At 31.4% G+C, this 22,518-nt stretch overlaps 1 protein-coding gene across 2 annotated transcripts in view; it reads right to left on the reverse strand.

Annotated features, from left to right (window-relative positions):
• The window catches only part of LOC132722978 (uncharacterized), a gene marked incomplete at its 5' end in the record, with an annotated part of 34,566 nt that overhangs the window by 7,409 nt on the left and 4,639 nt on the right, over positions 1-22,518 (reverse strand). The window contains 16 exon segments of one of the 2 annotated variants that reach the window (XM_060707609.1): positions 304-339; positions 9,708-9,832; positions 10,690-10,792; positions 11,396-11,485; positions 11,835-11,940; positions 12,452-12,542; positions 13,025-13,129; positions 13,483-13,573; positions 14,464-14,514; positions 15,429-15,519; positions 16,087-16,255; positions 16,478-16,508; positions 16,949-17,028; positions 17,519-17,575; positions 18,055-18,138; positions 18,682-18,851. In XM_060707609.1, the coding sequence (XP_060563592.1) occupies positions 306-339; positions 9,708-9,832; positions 10,690-10,792; positions 11,396-11,485; positions 11,835-11,940; positions 12,452-12,542; positions 13,025-13,129; positions 13,483-13,573; positions 14,464-14,514; positions 15,429-15,519; positions 16,087-16,255; positions 16,478-16,508; positions 16,949-17,028; positions 17,519-17,575; positions 18,055-18,138; positions 18,682-18,851 (1,478 nt within the window). 2 annotated transcript variants of the gene reach the window in all.

The following is a 22,518-nucleotide window of genomic DNA, read 5'->3' on the forward strand; positions in this document are numbered from 1 at the left end:
TTAAATTGCATTTCTATTGGGTTTCTTTTGTTTCTTTAATATTGCATAGAATTTTCAGATCCAAAGATAAACACTTTTTTTACAAGACCTTCGAAAAATTGCATAAATCATGAAATTCGCACCCTAGAATAGACACTTGATATACTTTGTACATGATTTTACAACAGCTCTCTCTCTCTCTTTTTATCTCTCTCTCTGCAAAACAATTTTGTAATTTCATAAAAATAATTAAATTCAAATGGTGAAAAATACGACAAGAAAGAAAAAAAGAAGGTAACATTTTATCATGCAGTATATACTTACATTCAGAATTTTCGTTTTCTACCAAAGTCAAAATGCCTAAGAATAGAAGTTTCCATAGTAACTGTTAAATTTATAGAAATATACCGATATCTTTTCTAAAACATGAAACCGTGAACCATAATAAAAAAATCCCCTGTTACAAAAAAGGTTTCCAAATTTATGATTTACAAATGTATATGAAAACAATCTGCAATGTCTCTAAAACAATGTCGCATTCATTTAATAATTATTATTCACTTATCTTAGTAACAAAAAAAAAACCTTTGTTCAGGGGGAAAAAACAAAACCAGGCTGAGCAACTGACCAACATTTTAACAGCATAATCTGCCTAAAACAAAACACATTGACAGGACAGTTGTAAGCACACACTAAAAATAACTAGGAAAACAAGAACATGTTTGGTTAACACAAATGCCCCAGCCATGATTCTTGTGACAAACAAATTTTCAAAACAGGTCTACCCATTTAATCAATTTTGGACAGAAAAATTGCGAAAATAAAATGTTAACAGTTATGTAACTTGACAAAGTCATATCCTTTCGTGAAAAATATAAGTTGACATGTCATTGCTATTTGATGAAGATGAAAAATACTCAACTTACCAATAAAATAAAGACTCCACCCAAACTTAGAGCCCCACCTGAGGAATGTTCCGTCTAAATATGAGGCATTGGTAAAAAAAATAAAGGCTGTAAAAATCTGTTGTTGGCACAGGTGACCATGATCTTATCTAACTACCAAATATGAAGGACATCAGTCAATATATATGACTGTATAAGCCAATCTATTTAACTCTTTAATTGGCACCCTTGACCTTGGCCCATTGACCCCTAACTGAGTACAAAGGAAGAAGACCATGTAAGTAACTTCCTACCAAATATGAAGCACATCTGTTAATAAATAAAGGCTGTAAAGTGCTTAAATATTTTTTAGCACTGATGACCTTGATCTATCTGACCCTTAACTCCATCCAACAGTATGAAGACTTCTCAATTGAAGTGCCTACCAAATATAAGACATCTGTCAATAGATCAAGATTACACCTGTAAGTGTAAAAATCTATTTTTAACATTGGTGATCTTAACCTTGACCAAGATGACACCTTACTAAACAAGAAGAAAGAGAATCTTCCTAGGCATGCCTAAATTGAATATGAAAGATGTCAATTTGAATAAAGGTTGTATGAGCAAAAATGTGTAAATTTATTTTTGACACCATTTACCTTGACCCAGTGACCCCTACCTCTACAAAATGATAGAGAATCATTAAAGGTATCCACTTACCAAATATTGAAGATATCATTTAACAAATGACGTAATTAGAAGAAATTTAATATAAATTCAACTTGCCGGAACAGGTTAACCATACAGGGTCCTATTTCAAATGTGATAAAAAGGGAAATATCTGGGAAAAATACATGGCATAGTTATATAACTTGACAACATCATGTAACTTGTATTGATAAGTAAGTGTAGAATTTATGAAGCCATTAGTACAGATAGAACTTCAAATATATCTAACTTGCCAGTTTAGGTTAACCATATCCACTTTCAAAGTACTGAAAAGGGCAATAACTTGAAAAAAATGGAAGCCATAGTTATGTGACTTGCCCAGATCATGTAGTTTATATTGATTAGTGTGTAAATTATGAAGCCATTGGTACAGGTAGAACTTAAGGTAAATCAACCAGTTTAAGTTGACCTCATACAGACAGACAGTCAGACGAACAGTTCAATTACTATATGCCCAGGGGCATAATAACTCCAACAATTCTAACAGATGCCAAGGGTATCATTCTTTTTTAGACAAAATAATAATAGAAAATAGTTCCATGTCTAAACCACATAATAAAATACATGCTCATTCACGTAATAAAACAAGAATAATGCAAATCCATTTAACTTAAAAGATAAACAATATTAAAGCAAAACATGGAGACACAATATAACTTTTATCAAGACGTATTCCAGTCAATTATCCAACTAGACCAAATGTCTTATACTGATGTGCAAAATGGTGTTGAGATTTTTAGTTTGCATGTCTACAAAAGAGAATCTGACAGAAAGAATGCATACAAACTCTAACACATATGCCCTAGCCAGATTCTTGTCATAAGCCAATATGCCCAAAAAAGTTTACCCAGCTATGAAAGAGGAGATTGCTCAAGACAACTTATTAATACAGTTATATATAACTTGACAGTGATGACCTTTTTTTTTATTGGAAAGAATGTAAATTTGTATGTCACTCCTATGAAGTTCAAAGATATTTACCTTGACATTCAAATATACATAACTGCAAGATATTGAACCCGAAACTAATGGCCCTAAAATTATAAGGTTTCCACCTACCAAATATGAAAGGCAATGATCAGCAAAAAAGGCTGCCAAAGTAAAAAAAATTTTTAAGTATTGGTGACCTTAACCTTGTGACCTTAAACATCAATCAAAGTCAGAGAATGACCCAATTTATTGTTCCTTATAATATGAAATACATCAGTCAATAAAGATAGGCTGTACGAGCAAATATTAGAAATTGATTTTAGGCTTCAGTGACTTTGATGCCAGTCCCCGCTATCACCACAAAAAGTTAGAAGACCATCCAAGTTATCTACCTACCAAATTGTAAAATATTGGCCTATAAATTAAGTTGCTAAGAGAAATACAGGACATTTAAAAATATAAGACATTTTCAACTTGCTAGAATGATAATTTCTGTCATATTTTGAATATCACATTGGAACATCATTCACAAGGTACTCTCGGGATGAAAAATCCCATCTGACTCACAAACATCTTACATGTTCTACCATATAATAAATGGATTACCTCAATAAATTAATTTTTCATGGAAATCAATGTTATTTCATCTATTACTATTACCTTATAGTGGCAAATTTATAACTTTATAGGGAGAGGAACTATATAACTTTTCTTTCATTCTAATCCCTTTCAAATTTATGTAACAACAAGAATGTCGAACGACACATATGCCCCCCTTTCTAGCCCTTGACTCACATAATTGGTAATTTTGTTACAGAAACTTGCCATAAATGGGTACATGGAAGTGTTCAATTATGGAAAAAAGAAAAATAATGAAGACTTTGTGATAAATAGTTTTCAAGATTATGAGATATTTAAGGCCCCTGTGACCTAGAACTTTGAACTAGTGACCCAAAATCAATAGGGGTCATCTAATAGGTATTACTAATCAATACTACAAATATGAAGACTTTGTGATAAATAGTTTTCAAGATTATAAGCGGAAACCAAACTGACATTCAAGAACCCTGTGAACTTGACCTTTGACCTACTCACCCCAAAATCAATAGGTTCACTTACTTGTGATAAAAAATCTTCAAGATAATCAGCGGAAACCATTTTGACATTTAAGGCCCCTGTGACCTTGACCTTTGACCTAGTGAACCCAAAAGCAATATGGGTCATCTACTAGTTATGACCAATCACATTGTGAATTATGAAGACTTTGAGATGAATACTTTTCAAGATAATCAGCGGAAACCATTTTCACATTTAAGGTCCCTGTGACCTTGACCTTTGACCTAGTGACCCCAAAATCAATAGGGGTCATCTACTAGTTATGACCAATCAATATGTGAAATATGACTTCTTTCTGATGAATACTTTTCAAGATAATCAGCGGAAACCATTTTGACATTTAAGGCCCCTGTGACCTTGACCTTTGACCTAGTGACCCCAAAATCAATAGGGGTCATCTACTAGTTATGACCAATCACTACGTGAAATATGAAGACTTTGTGATAAATACTTTTCAAGATAATCAGCGGAAACCATGTGGTCTACCGACGGACAGACCGACCGACATTAGCAAAACAATACACCCCCTCTTCTTCGAAGGGGGGCATAATTATATACATATAAAATGTAATATATATAAAATATTGAAATAAATATGTTTAAACTAAATTTATAACTTCTTTCATAAAGGCAAAATGACATCATTTTAATAATTCAGTTTAATTCTAACTTATGACAAAAAGATGTCATTTTACATGTATTGTATCCCTTGTTTGAGGTCAGTAATATACTTAATGGTTATGAATAAACATTTTTAAAACTAAAATTCATGACTATGCAAATAAATATATGTATGTATAATAAGCAAACATAGGTAACAGCTATGAGCATCGGATAAAAAACAACTCTGTTCACAACTATGCAAGTCCTGGATGTGTTACATAAATAACTTAATTATCTTTACTCTCTGCAGAGGCTCTTAACTTGAGGAGTTCATGTAACTTTACATGAAACATCCTACACCAAACACCCTTCTAATATAAGACAATTCACTGATTAAAAAGGCAATGTTTCTATCAAAAGCTTAGTACAATATCAAAGGACAATAACAACAGATAGAAAGCACGCACTTTTCGTGCAAGTAGTACCTAGATACATACCCCTAAATATCCTTATCTAGCAGAATGAAACAGTAGAAAAAGAGTAAAATCAGGCTGACTAGTATTTGTTTGAAATACCCCTACATAAAACGTTCATCATGTTGTAAGATAATCAAATAATAGTCAAGTGAAGAAAAGATCAGTTGTTTAGAAGAAATATAACAATGGATGGTTAATTAATATTAGAAATAAGTAGCTGATACACATTATCAGTTAAAATACATATAATAAAATATAATATACAAAGTAGGTAGTATGTCAATCATGAAAACATAAGTCTTAAGAGAAATAATTTTTGAAATGGTTTTTAAATGACCAAATAAGAACACATAACTGGTGTAAAAATGGTTGAAATAAACTCAACAACATGAACCAAACCTATAAAATACAATTGAAGAAAAATCACATACATTTGGGAAACAGTTTCTGAATCAAAGTCATGCTGGGAACAATTTGATGGTATATTATGCATTTCTTATACCTTTTTCAGTATTTGAAAAACTGGTATAAGAATATAGAATACAGATTAGTCAATGAATGTATGGGCAAGTGAAAAAAAATCTACTTTTATTAACAATGATCTTGACTATGACCAAAAAAAACACCTTAACTCCACACAAAGTTAAGACGATAACCCAAGGTGTGTATGTTACAAATATAAGACAGCCATCAATGAATGAGAAAAATGGCAAAAAATATATTTTAGCACTGGTGACCATGACCCCGAAAAAGAACACTTCCATCATTTAGAGTTTGTTTGTCTGCTTTATAAGCCAATTACAACAGATTTGTTGTCATATCTCCAACTATCTAGTAATACTAATTTCTCTTTAAGTGGCCAAAAACCAAATGATTTCTAAATCAGTGGTGAGAGACAAATGACCATTAGACTAAGATAAATTGTCATGGACCAGCTATGGTATACAGCTGGTATCAGTCAAAAGGATAAACTACAGGAAAGAACTACAAAATTTCTATACTACTGAGGACTATGTCACATGCTTAACATATATTTTACCGGAGCGTATAAAATGTTTAGATAAACACAAGGAAAAAATACAGAGGAAAACTCTCATCATTTCAATCCATAATGTTATACAAATTTACTCCTGTCAATTGTCAATGGATACAAAGTAAACAATGAAGAACTGTAAATTTCAGTAAGATATGAGAAAGTTTTCTACAAATGTAAGAAGGCCTAGCAACTTACTACATGTAAATTAGTTAGCTAAAAAAAGTGTAGTTTTTCCACCAATGCATAAGATATACTTGCTAAGCTAGCTGCATCTTTGGAGTTTTTCAAATCTAATCATTTCATTTAGCACTTAATTATATACCTTTCTGATAAAAAAAATCAGTGAACTAAATAAATCTAAACATTCTGGTAATTCTGTGAATCGAGGTGTTTTTCACACAAAGGTTTGTTTGTTCAGATTTTGTATTTCTGCATGCATTCTATTAAAGAAAATAAAATGAGTATGGTAATCTGGCAGATTTTATCATCCATGTTGATTGTATACAGTTGTGCTCCCACTCACTAGTTATTGAATTGTGAGAATACAAACTTGCCTGACACAATGACCTATCAGAAAAGCACACTCGCTGCCTTATTCCCAATATTCCTTTGGTTATTTACAAAAAAAGTTTCTCGGACCTAATTTCATGAACCTACAGAAACTTAAGGAACTTTTTTTACCAATATACAACAATTTGATACTTCATTAAACAAAAAGAACCTTTTTAAAATCTAAAAACATGTACACTGAAACAATGACACCGTGAAAGCATTACCATTTTAACACATAAAATTGATCTTTAAATAAAGAGCAAAAATCACAAGTATCTACATAATATTTAAAAATCAACTCTTACTTTTCCCTTATCTTCAAAAATGCATACTATGGGTTATACATGTATGTATCATAAATGATGGAAGGATGTTTCCGGCTTCCTATTACAAATTCAGGACAACATATATTCAATTCACTATCTCTAGATCTCTCACATCCTCGGTAACCCTAGGTATTTTCTGTCCGTCAGTTTTAAATGTAGTGTATACAGAATGTGTACTGAAGGTTCCAACAATGCTCAAGACATTATATAGTATGTATCAAGCACATATTCTTTTTATATAATCTTTTAATCTAGCTATTCAATAAGCTCCTGCACCTTGCATTAATAAAGCATTATATAAACAACATATGTCCCCCCTATCTGTTCATATTATCATAACAAAACATGAAAATTCTTGACTTCTGGAAATAATGACTTCTTTGTGGGTTTTTTTTTCTCATCTACTGATCCTTACTTTGAACTTTTATTTGAATAACAGTAGATTTAACCAGAAATATGTTATGGTGAAATTCTTATTGTAATTTACCAATTTGATAATTTAATTTATAAAGATAGGGATCTTCTAGGAATCAATGCACACTGGTCAATTTCACCAATCATGACTTCATAGAAACATGCAATGTTAATTTGAAGAAATTTCTATTCTCTTTCCAGAATATAGATGAGGAAATAACAAGGAATTCAAATAACACTGCATGTTGTATTTACGCTCATCTGTAAGTTAAAAACGGCATAACTAAAACAATATTGCTTTCAGAATAATGCCCCTTGTCTAACAACTGCACATTTTCATGATAAACAAAATGTTGGTCATTTTTAATGCAATGCCATCTATAGCTTTTCCATTTATGTCAATTATTTATATTGTAAAATGTGTAAACACAACCAAATAGGTAAGGATATCAGAATACCATTATACAGAACAAAACAATATGATTTTACATCTTATCAAGCTACACCTATACTATTAAACATTAAAATAACATTATAGTATGATCTGGCTCAAAAAGAACAAAAACATTTTGTCACACCTTAAATTATAAGTATCAAATTACTACAAACTAGAAATGTGTCCATAGGACATGGGTGCCCCCACCGCGCCACTGTTCTGTCAATCTTTTTACTAAGTCAAGGGAAATAACTCTACAAATACTGGATAAATCCACAAGCCAAACCCCAGGTGCAAATCTAAATATGCTGAGCAACCTGCCCATAAGGTTTAATGACTATGTCAAATCCTTTTTGAGTAACATGCGACACAAGTTGAAAATTGCAAAAATTTTCTAAGTGAAGGGCAATAACTCTAAAAATACTAAATAAATCCAGACCAAAATACCTGGTGCACAACTGCACATGCTGATCAATATTCCTGTAAAGTTACATGACTCTAGGTCAAATACTTTTTGAGTTACATGCGACACAAGTTGAAAATTGCAAAATTTTACTAAGTCAAGGGCAATAATTCTGAAAATACTAAAAATATCCAGACGAAAATACCCAGGTGCACAACAACACATGCTGATCAACAATCCTGTAAAGTTTCATGACACTAGGTCAAATACTTTTTAAGTTACATGCGACACAAGTTGAAAATTGCAAAATTTTACTAAGTCAAGGGCAATAACTCTGAAAATACTAAAAATATGCAGACCAAAATGCCCAGGTGCACAACTACACATGCTGATCAACATTCCTGTAAAGTTTCATGACTCTAGGTCAAATACTTTTTGAGTTACGTGCGACACAAAAGTGAACGGACGGACGGACAAGGGTAAATCTAAATGCCCGCCACTAACGTGGGGGCACAAAAAGTATTTCATAGGTTTTAAGAAATCTGAATAAAGAAGCAATATTTAGTTCTAGCATCTAATATGCTGACTAATGTAGATGTATTGTCTGAAAGCACAAAACTAGGCATGTCCCAACAAATCTCTACTATAGGGGGATTGAATAAAGAAGTTTAAACCACAAAAGTTGCAAAATCTTTCAAGAACAACAACAATATAAAGCGAAATTTAAGATGTCTTCAAAAATCCAGCAAACAATTTTTGATGAATTCCGTTAACTGCAGACCTTTCAAATTTCCATGTCCTATTCTTTCATTAGCGAATGATAATGATGTGCAGTTTATATGTTGATAGTGTAGAAACTTTTGTTTACAGAAGCAAGACAACAGTAACCTTACATTCTGTGTTACAACAGGTTAAATGTGCTATATCATGTTTATATCATATCTGGTAAGTGACTGGTAATAGAGATAAGAAAACAACACCATGTGACAGGTCTTTTTAGATTGCTCAAAGGGGAAGATTTTCTGTATATTCTAAAACTTAACTTCTTTATAAAAACATCAGACAACTTACATTTACTTGTATGATAAAATCTCAACTTTCTATAACAAATTTATTTCACCCTGTTGTAACTCATTTTGTAAGTTTGAGTTATGTCCAACTTTCACTAAAACCCTTAATAAGATATGTAATAAAGTATGTAATCACTTAACATTTTAAATCACAACAATATTAAAAGTAACTTTTATCAACATTAACTTAAGACGTATATTTTTCAAAATAGTTCCTGGGAAAACACATGCAAAATACACATGTATATAATACCAAAAATTGTCATTGTACTTTCTTCAAAGTTGTCTGCCTATTCATAGCAAGATAAGAAAGATTCAAACGTAAACGCAGCTTTTTTTTTTTGTTGGCCAAGTCATAATTTAAATAAAATTGTTCATGCAGAAATAAAACCTCTTTGAACATAACTTTGGAACATAACATCGCCCAATAAAAATTAGTCTTGAAAAACATGAAGAAAAAAAACACACACACTAAAAAGTAGTAACAAGAGAATGTTAGAAAGTCTGACACATTTAGCAATAAAACAATTAAAGATGTTAATTATTGGACTTCACTTCACCAAAATACTGTTACTTCATAATGATAAAAAAATGAGCCCCATAGACTTGCTTATTATGATGTAGCCAAAACATACAGTATGCGTGAAAAAAGACTGCATTTATAACTGGTGAATTGTCTTACCATATATCATAAACAAACACACGCACACACACTCGGACAAGACACAGATACAGTGAACATGTGCTCACCTTTTAGTTGTTGTTGTTGTATTACTTTGGTTTTTTCGTAAAGTTATAGTGCCATGATCATTTCCATTGGTAATTGGGTGGTCTGGAAATTTTATCAATAATCTCTGACCACCACATTCTACACCCTGTAATATAAAAATATCAGAATATCCTGGGATACAATAACAAACACATGTTTTAATTTTAAAACATATTTAAACATAACTCAATTTTGACATTAATTACATATGTTTATCATCAGGTGTCCCACAATGCATTGTTTCATGTAAAATCAAGCACCATAGACCTGTATAATGTTAACTTGAAATTATTGACTCATATTCATCATAGAGCAAGATGTTTCTGGAACAGTAGACTTTTTTTCCAACCGACTGGAACAGCCTGGAACGTTTCTATTGGAAACTCTGAAGCGAAAACAAATTTAACCACCAAACACAGTCAAGTTATATTTGTTCTTCTTGGTGTCTTAGAAAGGTAATAAATATTTATTCTGAGTGCATTGTTGTACAATAATGCAAGGTTTTCATTCAAATGCTTAGCAATTAATCACTCAGGTCTATCGACCGTGATTATATTCTTAGGCATTTGAACTTAAACGGTTCATTATTTTACAACAATGCATTAAAAATTGGATTTAGCTCAATACAGGATTGGAGCAGTACCTCTAGACGCTTGCAGAAATCATGATCACAAAATAGACAAATATCGTTTTTTTCGCCGATTTTTACATTTTTCATTCATTATCATACATAAATCGGTGAGTAAAGATGAATTAGACCTATTTTAGTTCATTCCGTTGGGTAAAAAGGCAAGATTTTAGCATTTTATGATTCAAGCGCCTTGCCCGGTATATACCGGAATACAGTATTTAGTGTGGTGCTCCAATCCTTTTTTTAGTCTCACTCTTAAAAATTGATATCTATTTCCTAAATAGACAATCTGTAACGAGTAAAAATTTTTTATTCAAGTTGTCATATCAAACCTGTAATCCAACCATAGCTTTCCCTGCAGCCTCTTTTGTTGAAAAATTAACAAATGCACAATATTTTTCTGGTAAACATCGTACACTTTTTACTTGACCAAATCTAAAAGAAGAAATTTTGTAGCATATAGACATTAAGATTCATAAAAGCATAGCTTTTAAACTGCTTTTATCTTATGGGTTCAAGAAACTGGAAATTTTAACTGGCTATGCAGTCACAAAAATCAAATATATTTAAGATTATGTTTTGAAATTAGCAGCAATGGGGAGCATATGCCTGGAGCAGGGTACCAGGGCAGCAATAGCCCTACATGTTTATCATGTTGTCAAGATGTTTGAACCAGACCAGGATTAACTTAAAATGATATATTCACTGTGACTGACAACTCCTCCAGGTTTGTGTTTTACAGTTTACTTTGATGAATACGTTTGCAAGTACATACACTGTGTCAAGAAGAACAAACCAGTTGTTATTTCCAAGCCATCTACTGTCAAAACAATGTACAAATGCCATCCAAAAGAGAGACAGAACATCTTAGACAAGTGGTCTTTATAAAGAGGTAACTTTGATATAATCAATCAAATTTGTCAAAGTGTGATCTTTATTAACACAAGTTTGAATGTACAACAAAAAGCATAGTAAATACTAAATTCAGAGGCTGAGCTTTGGAAAATACAACTCAGCAATGTATGCATAAAGACTCACCTTGCAAACATTTGATGAAGCTTTTTATCAGTTACTTCAGGTAAAACATTTCCCACCCATAAAGCAGTAAGACCTTCTGGGTTTTTAGGACTGCAATGTTAAGAACAGTACATGTCAAATTATCATGGTGAAAAAAGTTATTGAATTAAATCTCAACATAAGTCAAATAATATTATATCACATTAAACCGCCTTATTTGTATTTCATTACAAATGAAACTGAGCAACAAAGAATAAGCTAACTTACAAATTTTAACAAATATTGTTGTCTATTATTTCAAGTCCATGTGTTTTCTCAGAAACTTATCAGACATTATTTCAACTTCAGTTGATGCAAGATAGAGACATAAACTCTATAATTATAAATGTTTTACAAAATATCAGTATCATTTTCATTTATTTCATAAAATGTTAAAAACATAACATAAGAGTGGTCTTACTCCATTTTTGTATCACTTCCCGATGTCCGAGAATTTTGCGAGGCAGCAGTAAATTCTTCATCATCGGAAACATAAACTTCTTGACTACTTGTTAATGAGTTTTCAGCTGAAATAAATACATATATTTATCAAACTGATATATATCATAATAATACAATGTCATTTCAAAGATACAATTCTCATGATATATGATATTTTTCTTTTCTATTTCAGGCAATATGAAACATGAAAAATTGTTTCCTTTAGTTACTCAATCACTTGAATTTTATCTAAAGAATTAAAGATATTTGGGGGTTTTTTGTGATGTTTTATGTTGCACCCACACATTACAGGTTATATGGCAACTTTCCAGCTTTAATAGTGCGGCTCTAGGCATGATTTCAGGCACAAACAGGCACCTAAGTAGAACCATCTATGTTCCATAAGCTAGCTGGATAGCTTTATCACATGTAAGATTTCGAAGGCACGGGCGCAGCTCAAACTTAAGCAAGGAGAGGCAAAGGGTTTTAAGCCAAAACAACCACTCAGCCAAGGGCACCTCTAAGTTGAAAAACATGCACAAACAGACCAAGCTGTTGTAATGTAGATTTCATTCAACACTTTTGACAGACACTTACCCACACCCGCTAATAATGAATCTAAGGCCGCTTGAACAGTTCCGTATTTTTTTATAGCTGCTTCGGCTTGATGCCGTGTAAAACCCATTTCCTGGAAAACATAAATATCTTAAAAATATATTGTCTTAAAAGATCAAATAACCACTAGTTTTATATACTATTGTCTTTTTAACACAGAATAATTATATAGTTATAGTTTATTTTTAGCTTAATTGTTTTCAGAATAAAACTATTAAGCTAAAGTCATTTAACATCAGACTAATATTTCCCTGATGATATTATCATATACAGATGAATTTATACCATGGCTTAAACCTATCAATGTCCTAGTTTTCCTAGAATTCTCACCTAATCACACAATACATACAAGACTTTCAATGTATGTTTCACATTAAATTAAGAATTTGGCAGTGAGTGATAAGTTCCTGTATATCATTGCAAATTCAAATCATTTGCTTGATCTATTACAAGAAATATTTCAACATTATTGAATAAAAATCTATAATATCTCATATTTCACAGTGAAAAGTTAAGAATCATAGTCACAATTTAAACAATCTTTTTATAACTTACCATTATTTGATGAGTTCGCACTCGTAAAAGTTCTTGAACAGCATCTTCACAATTTTTATCTAATTTAAGCACTTGGGTAAAAGCTTGCTCTGCTTCTGGAAACATCTGAAAAAAATAAACAACCACCAGCTAGCAATTTCAAACTATAATTTTTTTATTTAAAAGGTGAATGAGGAATGATTGTAAGCTGAACATTCTTACATATTGTCTGTGTTATATGAAAATGTTACAGGAGAGATAATAATGACTGAAATAGAAAAAATAGTCCATTAGTTCATATAAATATTCCTTCTCTTTTGATTATTTGTTTAGTATTGTACTATTAAAGGAAAGCCAGAAAAAAATATGTTTTTGTTTGCAACAAACATAATGAATGACTTTGCATTATCACATGTACAGAGCTTTTTCATTAGTAATAAAATTTGTTGGTTTCAAACTTTAAAACATTAAGAACTCACTTTTAATCCAGCCAGAGCTCGGCCTTGTCTAAAATAGCCTTTCGGCCAATCTTTTGCTAATGATATTGCTTTTTCTGCATCTTTTAATGCCCTGAAAAAGAGTTAACATTTTAAAACCTAACTTCTTTCATCTAAATTTAAGTTCTATAAACATACATGCAATTGGCATTTAGTCTATACTGACGATTGGGAAATTTCTTATTTTTATATTGAAATCTCTTAAAACTCACAAAAAAAAGTTTTAAATTTAAAGCTGCAAAACAAGCACATTGTAAAACTTTATCTTAGCATTTTCAATCTAACATGTTTAAATTAAAAATACATCCATAAAACAAAGTTTCCAGTTGATTCCAGTGTTTTTGTCAGTCTACAGACTAACTGCATTAAAGGACAGACAGGTAAGAGTAAAGCTATATCACCCATTGTAAGTTATATCCATTATTATATAGTTTAAATGGTATATCATATTTTTTATATAAGATCCTTTATCAAATAACAGTACTTAATACATTTATATCATTTTTAATCAATATGGCATTGTAATTATATTCAAGTACATAGAGGTTATTCGTTTAGTTCAGTGTAAGATTGGGATATATTTACCAAGTGAGCACCAAAAGGTATATTTCACGATGGGCGCATCCGCGAGTGAAACATGAACTTGTGGTGTTCACAAGGTGAAATATATTTAGATCTTACAATACAAATTTTCTTTTTATTACATGCAAAGAAACTTTTTACAAGACATTTTAACCTAGTATTTAATGAAAGCTCGCCAAATAATAATACAATGTGACGTCATGTCATTAAGTTGGTTTCCAGTACTTTGCACGCTGGTATTTCACTGAAACAACGTAACAGGTTTAAATTCAAAACAGTGAAAAATATCAAACTGTTTCAAACAGTGAAATTATCAGTTTATATATCACTGATATATTTCTATAAACCTCCGAAAAGCATGAAATAAAATGTTTTACTTACTTTTCATATTGTTGTATTCTATCATAGCAGTAAGATCTATTACCAAAAAATCTGAAATTCAAACATTAAAATGTCATTAAAATTATAGTGATAAAAAAGATATTTTAAATCAGTCACAAGCTAACTGTAAACTAAACATATAACCCAAACTTTTAATTGATTTTCGCCAAGTGAAGGATATCATTACATAAATTATCTTATTAACATACTCATACTGATTTTTACCAATCAGTAAAAATATTTGTGTTATACAGAGTGTAAAAACATGCCAACTGTTACAGTGACACTTTAAGCATGTCAATGAAAAAGCTTTTTTTTCTGTGGACAGTTGTTATTTTGGATATGTGATAAATAGAATATTATATTCGTGTAGCTTCATTACTAAATAAATCATGTTTGCCAATTTTTTTAATTCCATTCTTTTATTCACTCAGATCATACAAACATGAGGCAATAATACAATTACATGTACATAATAAATGCCATGATAATGTCAGAGGCTTGCATAGTATAATTTTATTCACACATTCAATACATTCAGTATTTAACTTACACTTACTCAATATACCAAGTCACATATCCTACATATCTAACCACCATGGGTACAATGCCTGTAACTGTCTTATGCTCTAATTACAGAGTTGCTTATTAACTTCAGGATACTGTTTTCAAGATTGGAGCTTTTGGCCATATTTGATTGGATACATTATGATTTTTCAAAACTACTGTCTTGATTTATTGTATCATAGTTTAAGAAATTCTTTAGACATAGAAGCAGTAGAACCGAGAAGAAAATACACAACTATCAGGAAGTTTTTCAATTGTTCTGAATTACTCTCAGCTCAATAAATAAATTCTTCTTACCTTCTAAATAATGACTTTAAATGTATATTTTTAGACAGTCTTTATTTTAAAGCAATAATTGGGGTTATCAATTACAAGGTTTATAAATCTGAATAACCTACCTAAAATCCTTAGGATCTAATTTTATAGCTTCGCTAAACAATTCTATTGCAGCATTATAGTGACCTAAATGAGCCATCTCGTTGCCTTTTACTGAAAAAGTAAAAATGAACATATTTGAAGCAATAAATTTAAAATATCTCTGATTTTAATTATTTTTACTTGTGAACATATATATGATAATTTGAATTTTTAATTACATTCAACTGTAACAGATTAATTAAGGCCCATTTACCCTAAAATAATGTACTCACTGTCAATATAGCTGTACCTGCTTTTGCTTATTTTGCTTTTAGGCAATTAGTGCAGTAAATCGGAAATTTGTATAGAAGGTAAAATACTGATTTGTTCACATTTTGCAACCTTTTTTGACAGATTATTTCTCATTACTTCTAGTAATAAGCATCTAATATACTTTAATTATTAAAATATAACTAAAGACATGTCTGCCCCTTTTAAAAAAGTAAAATATTATTCATTGCCGAGGAATAATGTGCCTTTCAAATTCTTACAATCTGATTACAATTGGAATACACCTTTCTATGGGGTATACTCCCATATGTGCAAAATTCCAATATTTTTTTTCCACAAATACACATTACCTCTGCACAGAACATTTACAAAATGGAATATATATCATTGTATACTGAAGAAACTTACTTGCAAGTTGTCTACTACGTAGAGTTTTTGGATCTAATTCTTCGGATTCTTCATCGCTTTTATCTCCCTTTTCTTTCCTCTGCCTTGAAGGCGGAGTTTCCACTGATAATGGAGATTTCTTCTTTTTGTTCACGACTTTGGTGAAAAATGCTGAATTTGGATCGAAGCCCTGAAATAATCACAAGTATGGTAATAACAAAGTAACAGTACAACAGTCCTTGAGTCATTACAGCATGATCAAGCTCATACAACAACATTTCAACTTCAAGGTTTTCATTTTTATCTGAGGAAAAATATGTGCCAACAAAAACAATCAATTTGGGCAAGGGTCAAGGGGGATATTTTAATATACAGGCTGAAAATACAACTCAATGTGCTAAAATGTACTTACTGCTTCGTCCGAGGATGTTGATGCATCACCCCTGGAAAATAGATAATAATGATGTTGACATGCAAGACAATTTACATAACCAGAATATCAAATAACAAATAAACAAGAGGAAACAATTAAATTAGACTGATGCCTTATTGGTAACTATATCAAGGAACCTAAACTTTATTTCTAAAATAACCCCTTGAAATGCAAAAAGCAATGCACTAATAATGTTATTTTTGGTGTATTTTATATGTGAAAAGAAAACATAGTAATATTGAAATGCAAGTCATATTTATCAAACTTGACACAAGGATCTGCCTTGTTATATGTTGTTTTAAGTTAATAGTTTAACTGTTTTCAGAGATATGAAATGTAAATTTTAAGACACCAAACAGATGGGGACATGATCAAATGATTTTTTTAGTTACTCAACTATTTAAGGTTTGAACAAGTATAGTTTTTTCAATATTTAATATAAACACTTACATCATATCTGTTTTTTTATTTTTCTCTGGAATATTTTCAGAAATTTCTTTTACTTTTTGTTTTGATGATTTCTTTTCCTCCTACAATAACATTCAATAATTGATTAGTTTCTCTTGCACTCATCCACAATTGAAACAATAATTAAAGGTAACACTCAATTCTTAAAATCATAAACTCTACAAGAGTAAGAAAAAATGTATATAATTTTATAAAATATTGAATATTCAATATAAGAAGTATTCACTTTAGACATATTTTAGAAAACAGTTCTGATTTGTTCATAAAAAAAACAACAAAGTCATTCAGGATAAAAGAATACATGTGTCCATGCTGCCCCCACATTTCACTGTTTTGTCACACTATGAACAGCATGACAGTAAGATGAAAAGTATGGACAAGGGAGATATAATACTGCCATGAGAGGAAATGTAAATACAGATATATACTTTAGACAATAACCACTAAGTGATACTTCAACTTATATTATAATGGTTAATAACAACTAGGACCAACACTTTAGAGAATGTCATTTTTTCTACTTTTACTATGATAAAACTGTGGTGTTAATACCTGAGGTTCAAAACTATCAGTGTCTGTTTTTTCTTGTTTCTTCTTTTCTCTTCTTCTCTGAAAAATATATATAAACATTACTAGAAATTCTTCTACAAAGGAGGCAAAGTTTAAATGTCTATTTTTTTTCTCTTACGTTCTGAAGTGAGTATAAACTTGTGCATTCTTACAAAAAACAACCCAACTGTTACTGCCTATGCTGGAATTCACCGCACACTACATATTGACTGTCACTAAATATATTTAAGTATAGTAACAAATGATATGATTTAATTCATTTAAATGTTAAGGAATAATACAACATATCCAAATCTAGCATATATCATATACTCGAGTATATATACAGAAAGAAATCAATTAAATTGTCAACTTCAACACATAATAATATACATTTTTCTGGAATTCTATGAACAGGAAGGACATAACAGGTACAGACAGGATTATTGTTTTTATGTAGGTCATAGAATGTCATTTAGTTGTTCATTTTTTGTAATTAAGCAACAGCAAGACAACATTGTAATAATTATATAATAAACCTTTTTCTTTGCTCTTCTTTTTTCTGCTCTTCTCTTTTCTTTTTCTTCCTCAGTTATCAATTCTTCAGCATTACGACTGATTTCCTAAACATGATACAAAAATTTTTGTTAAGCTTAAGATTAAGCTGTAAAATACAATTCAACAAATTACAACCAATGTCTTCAAGTTATATAAGATGTGAAGAAGATAAGCTAAGGTATGGATGTACATAACCATAAAATCTTAAATAAATGCACTTTTTAAAAGCAATATCATTTTTTCTTTATAACAAATGAAAACAAACTTGTTTTGTTTTAATTCTAACATCAAAACTTAAACCAAATTATTAACTTGTCTAGCATACCACAAGAAAAATGTTAATTAATTTAGGAGTGAGTATGGTATATAATAGGCATATAAATCATATGATTGAGTACCAGGTTGATAGTTATAAAATTTATAAAAAAAGTTTCTGCTGCTCTTCCAGTTTTTACAAATCAGTTATGAGAAAAAAAAACAGTAACTTGTACAAACAAGTACAAAATCCAGAACCACTAGACAGGTCAGAACTGAAATGTCTTTATCTTGGTAAACCTAACAAAACTTATAAATCATCTCTACATAATTTATGATCAAGGTTATAGTACCTCAGCTGATAATTTTTTGCCCATGATATCTCCCTCTTCCCGAGCTTTCTTCCAATCTTGTTTAAGTTTTATTTTGTCAGGAAATAGGTTAGAGTACTTCACTTCTTCTTCAATATCCTCATCATCGTCATCATCATCCGAGGAGTCATACCCCGAACCATTGTAGGAATCTGTCAAACATATACATCATATCTTATAAAACATATCTTTTCAAATCATATAAAGTAGTACTGGGGAAAAAAACAAAAGTGTTTAAATAGCCCTTCAAATACTTACCAGCCTGTTTTATTAGTATAAAGGCTTACTGTTTACTTTTGCAGTGTAATTCTATACACATATTTGACAGTCTTCATACATTTTAGTGCACAATATTATGAAATACTTGGAAATAATTTCTAAGGAAATATTACAAGCTTTAGAGACAAAATTGTAAGACACTTCTCTTTGTCTTTGTAATTATGAAATATACTTAATTTGAATTTTCTTTTTATTATATACTTTTTCTCACTCTTGTGCTAACAATTCAAAAGACTTTCCCTTTGTGTGTATTGGCTGAATTTAGAAGAAAGTGGTTCAGCAAGGCACCAGTGAAAATATAGAAAATATGCATGTTATTTCATTTAAATATTTCTCAATATTCCATAAATGCTACTATCCTACACATTGTAATTAAATTTGGGCGTTTTTGAAAAACAAGAGGGCCATGATGGCCCTGAGGTCGCTCACCTGTATATAGGCCCCCCCACCCCCGGGCCAATTTTTACCCAAGGGCTTTTATTTGTTTATTTGAACAGACTTGGTAGACACCCATAAGAAGATGTTTCATGCTAAAAATCTAAGTTCTAGCTCATTGGGTTTTTTAAAAGAAGATTTTTAAAGTTTTTACTATACACATATAGTTAAAATGGGGCAGGGCCAGTTTTGACCCCCGGGCTTTTATTTGAACAAACTTTGTAGATATTTACTTAAAGATGTTTCATGCTTAATATCTAAACTCTAGCTATTTGGGTTTTTTCAAAGAAGATTTTTAAGTTTTTGCTATACACATATAAGGAAAATCAATGACCCCCCTCCCCCCGGGCGGGGCCAGTTTTGACCCCCAGGGCTTTTATTTGAACATACTTGGTAGACACCCATTAGAACATGTTTCATGCTAAATATCTTAGCTCTAGCTCTTTGAGTTCTTTAAAAGAAGATTTTTTAAGTTTTTACTATATGCATTTAGGGAAAATCAATGACCCCCTGGGGCGGGGCCAATTTTGACCCCAGGGCTTTTATTTGAACAAACTTGGTAGACACTCATTAGAAGATGTTTCATGCTAAATATCTTAGCTCTAGCTCTTTAGGTTCTTTAAAAGAAGATTTTTTAAGTTTTTACTATATGCATATAGGGAAAATCAATGATCCCCCGGGGTGGGGCCAATTTTGACCCCAGGGCTTTAATTTGAACAAACTTGGTAGACACTCACTAGAAGATGTTTCATGCCAAATATCTAAGCTCTAGCTCTTATGGTTCTTTAAAAGAAGATTTTTTAAGTTTTTACTATATGCATATAGGGAAAATCAATGATCCCCCGGGGTGGGGCCAATTTTGACCACAGGGCTTTAATTTGAACAAACTTGGTAGACACTCACTAGAAGATGTTTCATGCTTAATATCTTAGCTCTAGCTCTTTGGGTTCTTTAAAAGAAGATTTTTTAAGTTTTTACTATATGCATATAGGGAAAATCAATGACCCCCTGGGGCGGGGCCAATTTTGACCCCAGGGCTTTTATTTGAACAAACTTGGTAGACACTCACTAGAAGATGTTTCATGCCAAATATCTAAGCTCTAGCTCTTAGGGTTGTTTAAAAGAAGATATTTAAAGATTTTTCTTTCGGTTGCCATGGCAACCAGAGTTCTGCATGGAATTAAATTCTTTGAACAATTTTTAAAGGTGACCACCAAAGGAACATTCCTGTGAAGTTTGGATGAAATTGGCTCAGTGGTTTATGAGGAGATGTCATTTAAAGCAAAAGTTTACGGACGGACGACGGACGGACGCCGGACGGACGGACGCCGGACGAAAAGCGATCACAAAAGCTGAGCTAAAAATGTCATTAAAAGAAATAAATTCACCACAGCCTCGTATATTTGTATGAAACTAGATGATTAATACATGTTTTGTCCAACGAAAAAACATGTAAGTACAGTTTTTGCAAGTTCCATGCATATTTAATAACTGTTAACAAATATGTCAATGTTTTTAGATCTGTTTTGTGTGGGAGAGTAGCTTTAATAAGTATATAATACAAGATTGCATTTGAGGAAAATGCTATGCCACCGCATTAATACAACAATAAATAGTAGTGTAGGAACATATTTTTTTGTTTCTATACAATTGAAGATTGTCATAATGCATAGATCCCTGACATATCTAATTCTTATTATCAGATTAGTGGTTAAATCTATTGTTAATCAAATAAAAGATCAGAGTAGGAATATATCAATGCACTTGAGTCTAGTGAATTTGGTGGTGAAGGTCATATTTCACACAGCCTAAATTTCATGACTACATCAAAGGACAACACAGTTAGACACTTTGTCAAAATCTAGGTCAGCTGATTCAAAGTTCACTTTACATTTTAATCGGTGCACATGGTTCAAATTTCATATCTGTAGATCAAAGCACAAGAAAGTAGGTCACATCATCAAAATCTAGGTCACCTGATATCAAAGTTCAATTTTACAACTAAAACTGTGCACATGGTCAAAATTTCATTGCTGTACATCAAAGGACAAGAAAGAAGGTCACTGTCCCCTTGGACAAGGCAAAATTTTGACCCAAGGGTTTAATTCAAAACAATCTTGATACAGGTCCACCAAACAACATATTAAGTCAAATATCTAAGCTGAAGCTTTCTCCCATTCAGAAAACAATTGTTTTATTTTCTGTTTTTACTATGTGTAAATAATGAGAATCATGCCCACGGGCAGGGCCAGTTTTGACACCAGGGGAAAAATTTGAATAACTTTGGTAGAGGACCTATAGATGATATTACATGTATATTGCAAACATCAAAGCTCTATGCCTTGTACCTTCAGACAAAAATATTTTTTATTTTTTTACTAGATAATGAAAATCAATGACCCCGGGGCGGAACCAATTTTGACCCCAGGGCTATAATTTGAACAATCTTGGTAGAGGTTCACTTTGCAAAGTCTCATGCCATATATTTAAACTCTAGCCTTTGTAAATTCAGAGAAGAAGATTTTTCAATTTTTTACTTTATACATATAAGGAAAACTAGCGCCTCTGGGGTAGGGCAAATTCAACACTAGGGGCATAATTAAAACAACTTTAGTACAGGACCCATAGATGATATTATATACCAAATATCAAAGCTCTAAGCCTTGTACCTTCAGACAAGAAGATTTTTAATTTATTACTATATGTTCATAGTGAAAATCAATGACCCCTAGGGGTGGGGCCAATTTTGACCCTAGGACTATAATTTGTACAATCTTGCTAGAGGTTCACTACACAATGTTTCATGCAAAATATCTTAACTCTAGCCTTTGTCAATTTAGAGAAGATGATTTTTTAAGTTTTTACTATATACATATAAGGAAAACCTATGGCCCCCGGTGTGGGGCTAATTTTGACACTAGAGGCAAAATTTGAACAACTTTGGTAGAGTACCTATAGATGATATCATTTAACAAATATTAAAGCTCTAAGCCTTGTACCTTCAGACAATAAGATTTTTTTTATATTTTACTATATGTAAATATTGAAAATCAATGACCAACGAAGCGGGGGCAATTTTGACCCCAGGGCTATAATCTGAACAAT

This window comes from Ruditapes philippinarum, unplaced genomic scaffold (assembly GCF_026571515.1).
Source record: "Ruditapes philippinarum isolate M1 unplaced genomic scaffold, ASM2657151v2 ctg6064_1_1_1_1, whole genome shotgun sequence".
NCBI lineage: Eukaryota > Metazoa > Mollusca > Bivalvia > Venerida > Veneridae > Ruditapes > Ruditapes philippinarum.